Below are 13,878 nucleotides of genomic sequence, written 5' to 3'. Positions count from 1 at the left end.
ATGAGAGAGAACATGGATTGGCTGCCTCCTGCATGCCCCCCACTGGGGATCGGGCCCACAATCTGGGCATGTGCCCTGACTGGGAATTGAACTGGTGACCTCTTGTTGCATGGGTTGACGCTCAACCACTGAGCCACACCTGCCAGGCAGGGCTTTCACTTTTATTTTTTGGTGATGAAAATGATTCTTTTTAAAAATTTATTTATTTTTTATTTATTTTCATTACAGATGTTTCTCCTTTTTCTCCCTCCCTTCCCGCCCCATCCCCAGCTTTGTTGTCCATTTCCATTGGTTATGCATACATGTATATAAGTTCTGTGGTTTATCTCTTCCCCTCCCCACCCTCTTTTCTGGGGATTCTCAGTCTGTATCCTACTTCCACGTCTCTGGGACTACCCTGTTCCTCAGACTGTTATGCTCATTATATTCCGCAAATAAGTGAGATCATATGATATTTGTCTTTCTCTGCTTGGCTTGGTTCCCCTAGGATAAGCTTTTTTTGTAGATGGGATGCCCTCTATCATTTTGAATAAATTCTATTTTTTTTCCCCTAGTTTCATTTAACATGAATGGGCTATTGAGTATTGTCACATAGGGTTTTTTATTTTGCATTTATTGAAATAATCATGTTGTTATCCTTTTTTTCCTGCTAATATATCACATATTCACCTGTTAATATGGTGAACTACATTAATTTTTTTTTAAATATTAAACCAACCTTGCATTATCAACAAACCCTACTTGGTTATTATGTATTTTCCTTTTATATTAGAGTCTGTTGCAAATATTTTGTTAAAGATTTTTGTATCTATATTCAAGAGGGATATTAGTCTGTATTTTTTCTTTTTTATAGTGTCTTTGTCAGGTTTTGGATTTTGGGCTATACTTGCCTTATAGAATGAATTGTGCCATAATCTTTATCTTTTTTTAAAGGTTTAAGATCAATTTTATTTCTCCATTGTATATTTAATAGAATTTGCCATTAAAACTATCTGGGTTTTCTTTGCGGAATATATTTTGATAAATTCAACTCCTTGTTAGAAACAGGCTGTTCAGGTTTTTAATTTCTTCTGTTTTCAAGAAATTTGTTTTATCCAAGTTGTTGAATTTGTTGGCATAAAACTACTTATCCCTTTAATGGCTGTAGATTCTGAGGTGATAACCCCTTTTTCATTCTAAATATAGATGATGGATCAGTCTAGCGCAGGATGGAGATAGGATTAGAAGGAGGTATCAATTTTGTTGATGTTTTCAAAGAACCAGCTTTTGGCTTTAACTTTATTATGTGTTTATGTTCAGTTTCATTGATTTCTGCTGTTATCTTGGTTAACTTTGCTCTTTTCATTTTTAAGCTTCTTAAGGTGGGGAGATTTGTTCTTAAAGTTTTTATCTTTGAAGGACTTTGTTTAATTTATTTAATAAACATTTACTAAGATTTTATGAATAGATATATAGACACTGTCATAGGCTTTAAAGCTGTGAGGACAACTAGGGTAAGTTGCTTACAGGATAGTGGACCTTGATACATGTCTACAGTGTTTTATCAAAAGTGGCACATCATTTGAAATTAGTCTGTTTGGATAAGTTAGAAAGAAGGCTTATAACTATCACTGCTTGATATTTTCTTACATATTCTCCATTTTTAATTGAATATCTGTTATTACATAATTAAAAGCAAATTATTTCCTGTTAGCGACCCACTCTAAGTGTCCTATTTTGTCTTACAGATAACTTATTGTTTGTAATCAACTCCATCAAGCAAGAGATTGTAAACCGAGTACAGAGTCCAAGAGAGGAGAGAGGACCCAACATGGGGCAGAAGCTTGAAATCCTCATTAAAGATACTCTTGGTAAGAATAATATTGGATAACTAATAACAAACAGTAACATGTGTAAAATATATGCTTCAAGAAAATGAGGGAAAAACTCAAGTGCTCTCATTGTAGTTACTCTCTGTTACAAGTAGTTTTATCTTTTGAGATTTAGCATTCATAAACAAATACTGCCGGTTACCACATGATGTATTTAGACCTCATCACTGAACTATTTTAACTCTTAGGAAAGATAAACTTCTAGCAACTTTAACTTTCTCTGGGGAAAAGGAAAATAAAGATCCCTGAGCTGCCCTGGCCGGTTTGGCTCAGCGGTTAGAGCGTCGGCCTGCGGTCCGGAGAGACCTGGGTTCGGTTCCCGCAAAGGGCACGTACCTTGGTTGCAGTTTGTCCCCGGCCCTGGTTGGGTCCTGTGGGTGGCAGCCACTCGATGTGTCCCTTTCACGTTGATGTTTCTCTCTCTCTCTCTCTCTCTCTCCCTCCCACTCTATCTGAACAAAATATTGAAAAATTGTCCTCCAGTGAGGATTAAAAAAAAAAAAAAGATCCCTGAGCTGTCAAGCCTGCAGTTTATACTTTAGTCGAGGAGCTTACCTATCCATTTTACCCCTAATCCACTCCACAGGATCCTAACAAACTTGACTGTCTGGTTTCCTGAACAGATTATACAGCATGGGGAGGAACCGAGAGGTAGGTACCCTAAAGCCAGACCCAGCGCTACCTGACAGGGAGAACGAGGTGGCTGATGTAGGCATAGATCTGAGAATACTGGTGTCCAGGAGCTTAGTGACCACAGGAACAAATCACTTACAGATCAGGAGCATCCCTAGGGCATCGCAGCAGAACGCCATCAGTGAAGACCCTGACGCATCATAAACTTGCTTTGTTTAACAGCATTTGTTTTGTATTCTTTCAGTGCTTTCCTATTCTTCGATTTTCATTCTTCAAAATACTTTTCAGTCTTTCTTTGTTAGGGAGGAATTTAATATTATAAGAAAAAAAATCTTTCTGCCTTCTTATTTTTCAGTGTAAAGGCTTTCTGTGTTGATAAATTTGTGTATTCCCTTTACATCTAAAAGTCAGTTTCAGCAGATACAAAATCCTTGACTTATATTCTCTTTACTTGATTATGTTAAATATGTTTCTTCATTTTTCTCTGCTACGTGTTGCTATTGAAAAGCTAATAGTTGCCTACTTTTTTTCCTTATTAAGTCATCTGTTATTTTTGCTTAGATGTCAACAGGATTTTTTTCTTTAAATCGCAGTAATTTTACTAGACTGTGTCTTGGCATTGGTCTTTTGAGGTTGATATTCTCATGTGTGCACTGTGCTCTTTCAGTATTTAATTTCCCATATTTTTAGTACTTGACCTGTTTTTTTGCTTTGGTTTTCTTCTTCAGGGACTCATTACTTGTGGGTTGGATCTTCTTTGCCTGTCTTTAATGTTAAAATTATTTCTCCCTTTCACCTCTCTCTAAAAAGCATTGTCTGTTACATTTATTTGCTCTTGTGTTCCTTTTAGTTTTGCCTTAATTTCAGATTAAATTATTCTTTTATTTCTAATTTTTTTCTGAGTTCTGTCACCTTATTTCTGAGTTTTTCTATTTCTCATTATATTGTTCTTTCATATCGTATCCTTTTCTTTGATGTCTTCCATTTCACTTTGAAATAATAATGGATTATGGTTTTAATTTATTTTGTGGTTATTTGTGTCTTTTAGGCACACTTTTTTTGTTTGTAGGAATCTTTTTTTTTTTAATCCTCACCTGGGGATATTTTTCCATTTTTTTTTATTCAGATAGAGTGGGAGGGAGAAAGAGAGAGAGAGAGAGGAACATCGACGTGAAAGGGACACATCAAGTGGTTGCCACCCGCACGACCCAACCAAGGCCGGGGACAAACTGCAACTGAGGTGTGGCCCTAGTGGGAACCGAACCCGGGTCTCTCTGGACCACAGGCCGACGCTCTAGCGGCTGAGCCAAACTGGCCAGGGCTGGAATCTTATTTTCTTTTGCCTAATAACTTTTTATGGGATTTTGACCTTGATACTTTTATTTGTATATGAAATTAGTCTTTTTGAACTTTCTTTTTTTTTTTTTTTTCTTTATTAACCTAGAGAGAGAGGAAGGGAGAAAGAGAGAGAGCTGGAAACATCGATGAGGGAGAACATGGATTGGCTGTCTCCTGCATGCTCCCTACTGGGGATTGGGCCCACAGCCTGAGCATGAGCCCTGATGGGGAACTGAACTGGCGACCTCTTGGTGCATGGGTCAGTGCGCAACCACTGAGCCACACCGGCCGGGTGTTTTTGAACTTCGAAATAAAGTTTTGTTCGTGATAGCTTTTCTAAATTCAGACTTCACAGAATACCCTGTTTTCAGTTAACATAAAAAAATGATTTGTATTTGTTCACGAGATGGTCATTCATGTCCAGCCACAGGAGAGGAGCAGGAAAAGAAAGTTTACTCTAGAGAGACAAAGTCACTGCATACTACAGTGAGACCCACAAAGGGAGTTTAAGGGAGCAGGCCCAACCAAGCAGGTAGGGAGGAGTCAGAGAGGGAAAAACAAACAAACCAGGGCAAGTGCCTTTCATGGGGTCAAGGTGGAGTACAAAAGCAAAAGGTGTGCACTTGAATGTCACTAGGCCACAGTCAGGTGAGGGCAAGAAGAACTTGTGGCAGGGCCAGCCTTATCAGAATAGTGCACATGGCAGCTTTCTTTCTGAGATAGTCCTGCACCCCTCCCCATTTTATGTGGACCGTTTCTTTCTTACCTATCAATTGTCCCTGCCTTGCTCAATTTTGATTCTTATCAGTCCTGCCTTCTGTCCTGCAAGGGAGTCGTGGCTGGTCAGTTTTCTGAGTTCACACAGGCTAGACTGCTGCAGCCCCTTCACATCTTACTGTGGGCCCCTCACACTCACCCTCTAATCACTGTTCGGTTGGACAAAATCTCTCATAGCTTCAGCTGTTCTCATGTTGGCCTCCTGTGCCTCCCAGTGACTCACCTGTTGGCTGTTGTATACTTTTGTTCTGAGATCCATTACTTCTTTTTGACTTGTCTCCTACAAATATTGATATTGTTAATACCATGAAGGTTTTAGAGTTTTTCATAGTTTCTTCCCACCCTCTTGAATTTTGGGTTTGTGAAGACACCTCGTCACTGTTTTCCATGGGTTCATAGTTTTGCTGTTTAGTTGCTCTGGGGAATTGAGATAATCTATGCTATCATGTAACTATCTTCCCAGAATTCCCCTCTGGAGCAGTTTCGAATATATTGGAGTTTCTTTTTCTTAAAGGTTGGGTAGAACACTCTTTGAAACTCTCTGGCCCAGGGTGCGTTTGTGTGTGTGTGTGTGTGTGTGTGATTAACTCTTTGAAAATGTGCTGTGTGTCCTTTATGATAATTTGTCAGATTATTCTGGACTGTTTTGATAATTTATATGTTCCTAGAAAATTATCCCCTTCTTCTAGTCCCTCAAGTTTATTAAAATTGATTTTGTTTTTTATTTTCCTCTGTATCAGTGTCTAGTGTTAACCATTTTCATTTTTTAATTTTATATCTGTTATGTTCTTTTTTTTTTTTTATCCTCACCTAAGGACATTTTTTATTTTTTGTTCAGATAGAGTAGGAGGGAGAGAGAGGAAGAGAAAGAGAGAGAGAAGCATCGACGTGAAAGGGACACATCGAGTGGCTGCCACCCGCACAACCCAATCAGGGCCGGGGACAAACTGCAACCGAGGTACGTGCCCTTAGCGGGAACCGAACCCGGGTCTCTGTGAACCGCAGGCCGACACTCTAACCACTGAGAAAAACTGGCCAGGGCTTCATTTCTTTTTTTTTAAAAAAATCTTTTTTTCTTTATTGACTTGAGAGAGAGAGGAAGGGAGAGGGAGAGACAGAAACGATAAGAGAAGACATCGATTGGTCGCCTCCTGCATGCCCCACACTGGGGATTTGGCCCACATTCTGGGCATGTGCCCTGACCAGGAATCGAACCGGTGACCTCTTAGTGCATGGGTCGACACTCAACCACTGAGCCACACTGGACGGGCTATTGTTCATTTCTTGAGTCAGTTAGTTATAGTCGATTTTATTTAATCCCCCAAAGAAACCAGCTCTTGAATTTATCAGTTTTTCTAATTTCTTCGGTTAAATGCTTAATTCATTTCTTCTTATCTTGTTCATTAATAACAACTAAAAGCCTTTGAAATTTCTTTCAACCTGTACTTTAGCTGTATTTCATAAATTCTGATGTGAGATATTTTAAATGTTTTCTGAATTCTTTGAAATTTTAGGTTTGATTTACTCTTTGACCTACAAATTGTTTCAAAAAGTTTTGAATTTTTTCAGAAGGTAGGGATTATTATTTTCTAGTTTTATTATTATCTTCTGTTTTTTGTGATTTATTGGGATTTTTTAAACTATCTAATATATGATTACAATTTTAAAAAGAAGATGTATTTTCTGTTTTATAGTAGGACTCTAATATGTGTCAATTAGATATTCTTAATTAGGTCTTGTCTTTTTCTTTTATTTCTGTAGGGTGTCCATCTACACTATGCAAGACTGAATAAGGCCCCTAAAATGTGCTTCAGTGTTTTCTCATGTTTTTTGGGGTTGTGCTTGTTTGTGAATGCTGGGCCATTTGAGTAGGATTCCTTAATGCTAGATCTTTGTAATGGAATGTAGTCTTTGTCATCACAAATTCAATCTTGTCTAATATTACAGTCATGAATGCAGCTTTCTAACTGTGTATTTGTTTGGTATCCTTTTGACTATTTTATTTTCCATCTTTTTGAATCATTTAACATTAGCTATATCTCTAAAAAAAAACAAAAAACATTTTAATTTAGTTTTTGATTTGCATACCACGAAATGCACTTTCAGATTTTTATATATAACACATAATTGGATTTTCTTTGTTCGTGAGTCTGGCTCTTTTTCTTCAATAGGTGAGTTTGGCTCATTTTTATTCTTGATATATGCTCGGTTTTAGGTCTGTCATCAAAATCTGTTAGTATTTGTTCATACAGCTCTTTTTTTTTGCCTTTTCATGTCAATTCCCTGTATAATCCATTAAAAAAAATTTTTTATTGATTTTAGAGAGAGAGGAAGGGAGAGGGAGAGAGAAATGGAAACATCAATAAGAGGGAACATGAAATGGCCACCTCCTGTGTGCCCCCCACTGGGGATTTGGCCTGCAACCTGGGCATGTGCCCTGACTGGGCATCAAACTGGCGACCTCTTGGTGCATGGGTCGATGCTCAACCACTGAGCCACACCAGCCGGGCACTGTATGATCCATTTTTATAGTTTAATTTTTGTATGTATTGTATGATAATCTGCAAGCTCTGCATTTTTGTCTTTTGGGCTATTATTACTTGTCATTTTACCCTTAAAATGTTGATTAACCATTCTTTATGGTTATTTTTTATTTGACCCTTCAAATCTTTAAATGGTAGGCTCTCATCTGGTGGGTGGAATGATTTTCTGGGCTGCAGTAGCAAGGAGCAGAGCAGTCATCTGGGACGTGTCCAGCTGAGGGTCACCCTCCTCCCATTTATGCCCTCCCCATGCTGTGTCTAAGTGTGCCTTTTATTCTGTTCCTTAGGTCTCCCAGTTGCTGGGCAAACCTCAGAATTTGTTAACCAAGTGTTAGAGAAGACCGCAGAAGGCAATCCCACCGGAGGCCTTGTAGGACTAAGGATACCAACATCAAAAGTGTAATCAGCCTCATTGGACCACTGGTCAGAAATATCTGAGTTTGTCATGTTATTCATTGTAAATTTTCATTCTGTTTTGCATGTCAGTTTAGCATTATGTAAACATTTACAATTAGGTTACATTGTTTTAAGAACTAAGTAGCATAAGTGACGCATGATCCAAAATACTTGATTATTACATTTTCAGAGCATAAACCGTGGTTACAACTGCTACTGGCATCAAAATTGGAACTCATATATTTAACTAAATGTTTAGATACAGATTTCAAATATCTGTTAAAGCAAAACATTTTGGAAGGGTGAAGATATTAGTAAATGCCAAATATTATGGCAGGTTTATGCTCTGAACCACAAAAAAAAAAAAATTGAGGAAGCATTTTTAAAAACAGTTTAGATTGTTTTTAGAATTATTGCTTTTTGTTCTAATTTTCCACAACCATTAATCTCACTTGTACATGGCACAACCCAGCACACATGCCTGTGTGCCATATTAGATGTTCATTTTCTGAGCTCAATATGGTATATATAAATACATATAAATATATATATATATAATGTCTGTGCAAGTAAGAAAAAAAAGCATATTCTTTGTGCCTTGTATTTTGGGTAAACTATAAAACTGGTAATATTTTGTATGATGAAAACCCTAATGAGGAGAAACAAGATATATAGATGGAAAAATTATGGGGTTTAAATGTTTTTTTGTTCCAACTCTTTTTCAAATTTTTTGAATGTATATAAGACTATGTTGAAATGTAGATATATGCCACAGAGTCTGTGTATTGTATAAAAAAACAAAACAAAAAAACAAACAAAAAAAAGATGGCTCTAGAAAACTCATATTTCGGTACTTGACCGGAAGAAGACAAATACTTGCACATTATTGCGATTGTTTTATTTTTTGTACCAAAGACAAATGCAACTGATATGGCAAACTGCCAGTCTAAGTAAAGTTTTGCACAGCTTACATGATACTGTATGAATGTATGAATAAAAGGAGAAAAAAAGAAAATGAAAAGGTCAGGGTTAGGGATCTTACTGAACTGTGAATTTTATTTCTGTTTGGGTCCAATTATCTACAGAAGGAGCATCCACACATACAAATATTATTTTACTGTTCCTCTAGTTCGCTTCCATGGTAGATAAGTTGGTGGCCATTTAGATGTCTGTCTTTTTATTTCTGCACTTATTGTAGGAAATTTTAATATATTTCATTTTAGTAAGCTATTGATAAAATAGATTTTGACCTTGAAAATTTAAAGTTTATTTAGCTTATTGTAGTATACTTCCACCAAACAACCAAAATACAGATTATTTTTATTGTATTATGTATATATATATATGTAAAGAAAGAAAAGCTAAAAATATCTAATTCTTTAGTTGCCACTTTTCCAATTGATGTATTATTGTGCATGTAATATTTTCAGAGATCAACACAAGCTTAAAACAAAAACAAAAAAATTTATAGATTTTTATATTTTTGTACAGGTATTTTCAAACTAGCTTCTTCAGACTTACATGTGACTTCTATAGTTTCTAGAACTGAGAAATATTAACACGTTTAGTTTTTAGGTGCTCTGTTTTGCTCACATAAAACAGCTTCATTAGTCAGTGTTTTAACTGTGTTAAAGCTTTACCTCTTGATGAGAAATTTCTTGTGTCAAGGCAGCATTATAAACCTTCGCTCCAAATCTTTACATTCTGTCTCTCTTACTGTTTTATTCTCAGATCTTGTGGTTTGAACTCAGAAAACCGGTAGCTTAAAAACTGTACTTAAAAAAAAGTTTTCCACCTAGCCAGAAAAAATAATACCAAAAATTTCAGACCTAGCTGCTGGGAAAGTATCTATTTCTCCATTACCCGTCGGAGAATTTATTCTTTAATTATATTTTGTCTATATAGTGTATTTCCTTTTCTTTTACTCTCCCCCACCCCTCACCCATTTGTAAGTGATAGCACGTGAAGCTATACCTTGCAAAGGTTTGCATTTAAAACACATGGGAACAACTGAGCAATGCTTAACATGCTGCTTTGACCTGGTGAGCTGTGATGCACCCGATTTCCGGGTGCTGGTGGAAATGTGCCTGGTCAGTGCACTCACACTGAACAGATGGTAAGCGCAGAGTGATGGTCGGATAGGACAGAAGTTCATCGTGTCAGGTTTTTCCTTTTTAGGTGGGAGAAGGCAAAGCACAAGGTTGTAACTTGGACATGTATGAAGTTTTGACAGAGTGTATCTGGCAAATTAAAACGTATTCCTAAATATGGCAGTTTTGCAATCAGGTGAAAATCACTTCATGATAGAGATTCAGCTGATGAGGTTTATAAAATTGCTCCTTTCTAGCTGCTCTGTTAGAAATTCTGGTTTTTGATACTTTTTTCTTCTCTGCAAACCAGAATTTGATTTTTTGGTCTTGCATTTCAAAAAGACTTTGAATCTGTTTAGTAGATTCCATATCCTTGCATTTCAGTGTTTTATATGTACTACTTAAGTTAAATAGTTAAAAGCTTTTAAATAGTTGAGCTTTTTAATGTTGACACTTTATTTTGTACCTATTTATATATGTATGTATATCTTAGAAAAGCACTTTGTTAAAAAAATTTGCATTTTATATGATTCCTGCCATTTGCTGCTAAATCTGGGCTGGTCAGAATGCTGCAGCGATACTTGATCTCAATAAAAACCTGGCAGTAAAATGTAGAGTGAAAGTTAAATCCTCTTGCTGTTTTAACTTTATCATAAAGATGACATAGGCAAGCTGTGCAGCTTTACATTTTAACCAGGGGACTCTGTGGCATTTAAACCGTCTAGAAATGGTTGTACTTTAATGCCAGTAATAATCTGCTTCCTCTATTGTCATTCAATATATACGTTTAGTGTGTCACACAAGCAAATCTTATAAGGGTAATGTAGAAACCCCAATAATTGTACATGTTCTGTTTTTGAAATTGTGGCATGTATTTTTGGGTGAAGATCATTAGAGAAGAGCTCTCTAAAGGTTTTCTGTGTTCATACATGGTATACAGATAGTTCATAATGAAGTCCAGAATCTTAAAGTGAAGGCATTGTGAATTCACCTCAAATGAACCCATTGTTCCAAAAGCAATGATAGAAACTTTGACTCTAGTACTACTATGATTTAAAAACAAACAAAAAAAAAACCACACAAAAAACGTTCTTCCTCATTTCAGATACACTGGATTCTTTGTAGAGTTTGTCTCCATATGAAAGCATGCTGTCCAGTTGTTTTTGTTAAGATCTCGTCTGAGTTTTGAATTGGGTGCCACACTTTTTCAGTCAATATGATTGCTTGTTCTACTGTACCATGTATGATTCTTGTCCCTTCCTATATTCTTCATGACCGATTATGATGTGGCTTTATATTGTGCCTTACTTGTACATGAAGACAAAACGTCTCATTCCCTTTCACTTCCTAAATCTTTCACTTTGACCTTTTTGGTAAGAGAATCAGAGCTATTATAAAAACATCATGAAGGAGTTCAGATGGATACGGTTTCAAATTCCCTCTCTTTAGAGTTATTTTATATTTGTATGAAAGACCAGTTTTAAATGGTCTTTGAATATGAGGGGAAAGATTAGCGGTAATTTCACTACATCCCTTTTTTCTGACATTCATGAATTTGTCATACATCTTCTTTCTGATGCTTGACTTTATTTGCTCCTTTGCAATAGTCTGCATTTAAAGAAAGGTGTGTTCCATTCATCAGCTTAAAATTGATTATTTCATTTTTTCAGAATTTTTTAGGAGAAGAGTACCCGTTTTGTTTGTTTTATAAAACAGATGACAAGTCTCTTTAAAAGAAACAGAAGTACAGTACTTTTGAAATACAATGCTGTTAGTTTGGATTTCTTTTTTATATATAATATTCATACAATTATCTGATGTTTGCCTTCATTAATAAAGCTGTTAGTTTATTCACCAAAATGTCAAGAATGGATGTGCTTTTCTTTATTCCATGTATTTAAAAATATTTTAGCTGCTAAGATTTAGTTAATTTTCTAAGAGAAGAATTCAAGTTGCCTTCAGCAGGAATTAACAAAAACTTATGTTCCCTTTCTCTATATAGTCTTCCTGAAATTCTGTTTAAGTATTTTCTAGTTCATTATGTAACAGAATGTTAGCATCTCTCCAAATCTTGAAACTTGAATTTTGAGAATGCATTGAATTATGCTTTCAGTGTTAAAGTAAAAGGTTTCGATTATTCTTCTAGTGAAGTCTATTGTGGAATACCATTTCCCATGGAACTGAGGCCATTTCCACAACTTTGCACCGAACTCCAGTCTTGTTCTTCCCTTGAATCATGACACATAAGTCTCACACAGTGCCGCAATACTTGTGGATTCTTTTGTAATCTTTGTAATCTTAATAAGGGCATTATGAGAAGATGACTCCATTTTTTTAAATATTTCAAACACATTGGGATGTAACAATGAATGTCAACTGTAGGGATGGTTGTTTCGTTTTAAGGAATAAGCATGTTGGGGAAAGATGATGAAACGTACTACTGAAAGTTTAACACTTCCATAGGCGAGTGGGGTTATGTGTTGAAGCATAATCCTCATGCTTAGTAAACTGACTGAAGTTGTAGAAATTACACCTAGGAACTGAATTCTGCCAAATTGCCATTTTTGTTTAGAAAAGAGAGGTTTGGGGGTAGTAGTGAGGGAATAGAACCTTAAAACTACCTTTAAATAGTATTTCTGAGACTTACCAGTGACTACTGCGAAACATTAGAGTTGGGTATTTCAGAGTGCCAAGCTCTAGGTGAACTAGGTTTGCCTCTTTCATAACAATGTAAACACAATGGTGTAGTTAATTACATTCTGGGTGGATGGGAGCGGGACTGATTACTGTGTCTTGCCCTTCGCCCTTTTTTTTTTTTTTTTTTCCAGAACCAAATAACAGAAATGTGTATGTGTGTACTGTATCTGCCTTCCCAGCACATTTTTATGACACTGTATTCCACTGCCTGCCTTTTTTACCTTCCTTCCCTAGGATTTGTCCTGTAACTTAGCATTTGTGGTTAACAGTGATGCTAGGGCTGACCGTGCATAAGAAGTCACAAAAGAGCGGAAGGGCAAGAATTCAAAGCATTTGTTCATACAATGTGGCAACCTCTCTTGCATAGCTGCGTAGGATCCTGTTTGTAATGCTATCATATTCTGTAGTTTTGTCCCCCGACCCCCACAACTGGAGCTATGAAACTTTTTATTGGATTCTGTCTTGTCTTTTGTCTAGAAAGAGTTTTATCTTGTTGACGCATGAGCTGTTTAAAAATTATTCTATTAAATGTTGGTTAATAGTTGTGCAGTTTTTCTTTTCAGAAGAAAAGGCAATTCAAATGTTGCCTTTGTTTTCTGTCACCTTCCAACCCCTCAGCACTTCTAGTCAGATACAGAACCATCCGTGTATGCAACATCCTTTGTAATTTAAAATAAAAAAAGATGAAAAGAAAAGGTTTTGAATTGTTTGGCTCATGTTTTCGCCCTTTCTGTCTCTGTGGCTTTTCTGTTGCTTACCAAGGTAACCACCTACTTCTCAGGATAACCCACTTCAAAGACATTCCCAACTAAAGACCGCGGGGAACTTGAGTGAAATTAGCCCTTATGTTGAATTATTAATTGATAAACATTTGCATTCTTCATAGCTTAGAACATAAGTTTAAGTTATACTGATTTCTCCTCTTTTATTCTTTGGGCAACTGGTTTCTCTGTAATAAAATACTTTGAATCTCTCTTCACTCGAACATTTGTATGCTTAATAATTCTAAGCAAGACTACATCAAGCCTAAGTCAGGGGATGGAGGGAACACCCCGTAGCCGTGGGTTCCCTCAGCTAGGACTTGCGCTAGGTCCTGGGCTCGAAGGACATTCAGGAGACCTCCAGGAACTTGCAGTCCCCCGGGGGAGGCGGCTGTGAACAGGATGGCAGCATGACACAGGAGTTGTTCCATGTACCGCGGGCTCTAGGCATGTAATCACCCAAGTATTGGCGAGGACCCAGGTGCCGTGTGCAGCGGGGTGTGTTAGAGAAGAACTGACAGGCTTGTGTCCCTGACATCCCTGGACCCTCGAAGAAGCCCTTTTTGCTTCAGCTGAGTGACACTGAGACTGTCAGGAAGCAAAGTGGACATGACCTCGCGTGGACTCATTCTGCTCCGGGACTTGACCTCTCAAGACCACTCCTCACAGGAGCCTCTGGCATGGCCCGGGTTCGTGAAGGAGCTGGGTGAGCCAGGTCAGTACAGTTCTTAGAAAACTACACCTTCTCTGAGTGGCCCGCAGTTAGGTGTGT

At 37.0% G+C, this 13,878-nt stretch overlaps 1 protein-coding gene across 3 annotated transcripts in view; it reads left to right on the top strand.

The window, feature by feature from the left end:
* The window catches only part of CREBRF (CREB3 regulatory factor), a 48,080-nt gene extending 36,572 nt beyond the window's left edge, over positions 1–11,508 (top strand). For all 3 annotated transcript variants that reach the window (XM_036281992.1, XM_036281990.1, XM_036281991.1), the window contains exons 8-9: positions 1,728–1,850; positions 7,450–11,508. In XM_036281992.1, coding sequence (XP_036137885.1) covers positions 1,728–1,850; positions 7,450–7,565 — 239 coding nt within the window. In that variant the 3' untranslated portion in view covers positions 7,566–11,508. The remainder of the gene's footprint in view (positions 1–1,727; positions 1,851–7,449) is intronic.
* The last annotated feature ends 2,370 nt before the right edge of the window (positions 11,509–13,878 follow it).

Source organism: Molossus molossus, unplaced genomic scaffold (genome assembly GCF_014108415.1).
Source record: "Molossus molossus isolate mMolMol1 unplaced genomic scaffold, mMolMol1.p scaffold_m16_p_4, whole genome shotgun sequence".
Taxonomy (NCBI): Eukaryota; Metazoa; Chordata; class Mammalia; order Chiroptera; family Molossidae; genus Molossus; species Molossus molossus.
This window is presented reverse-complemented; position numbering and strand designations above follow the sequence as displayed.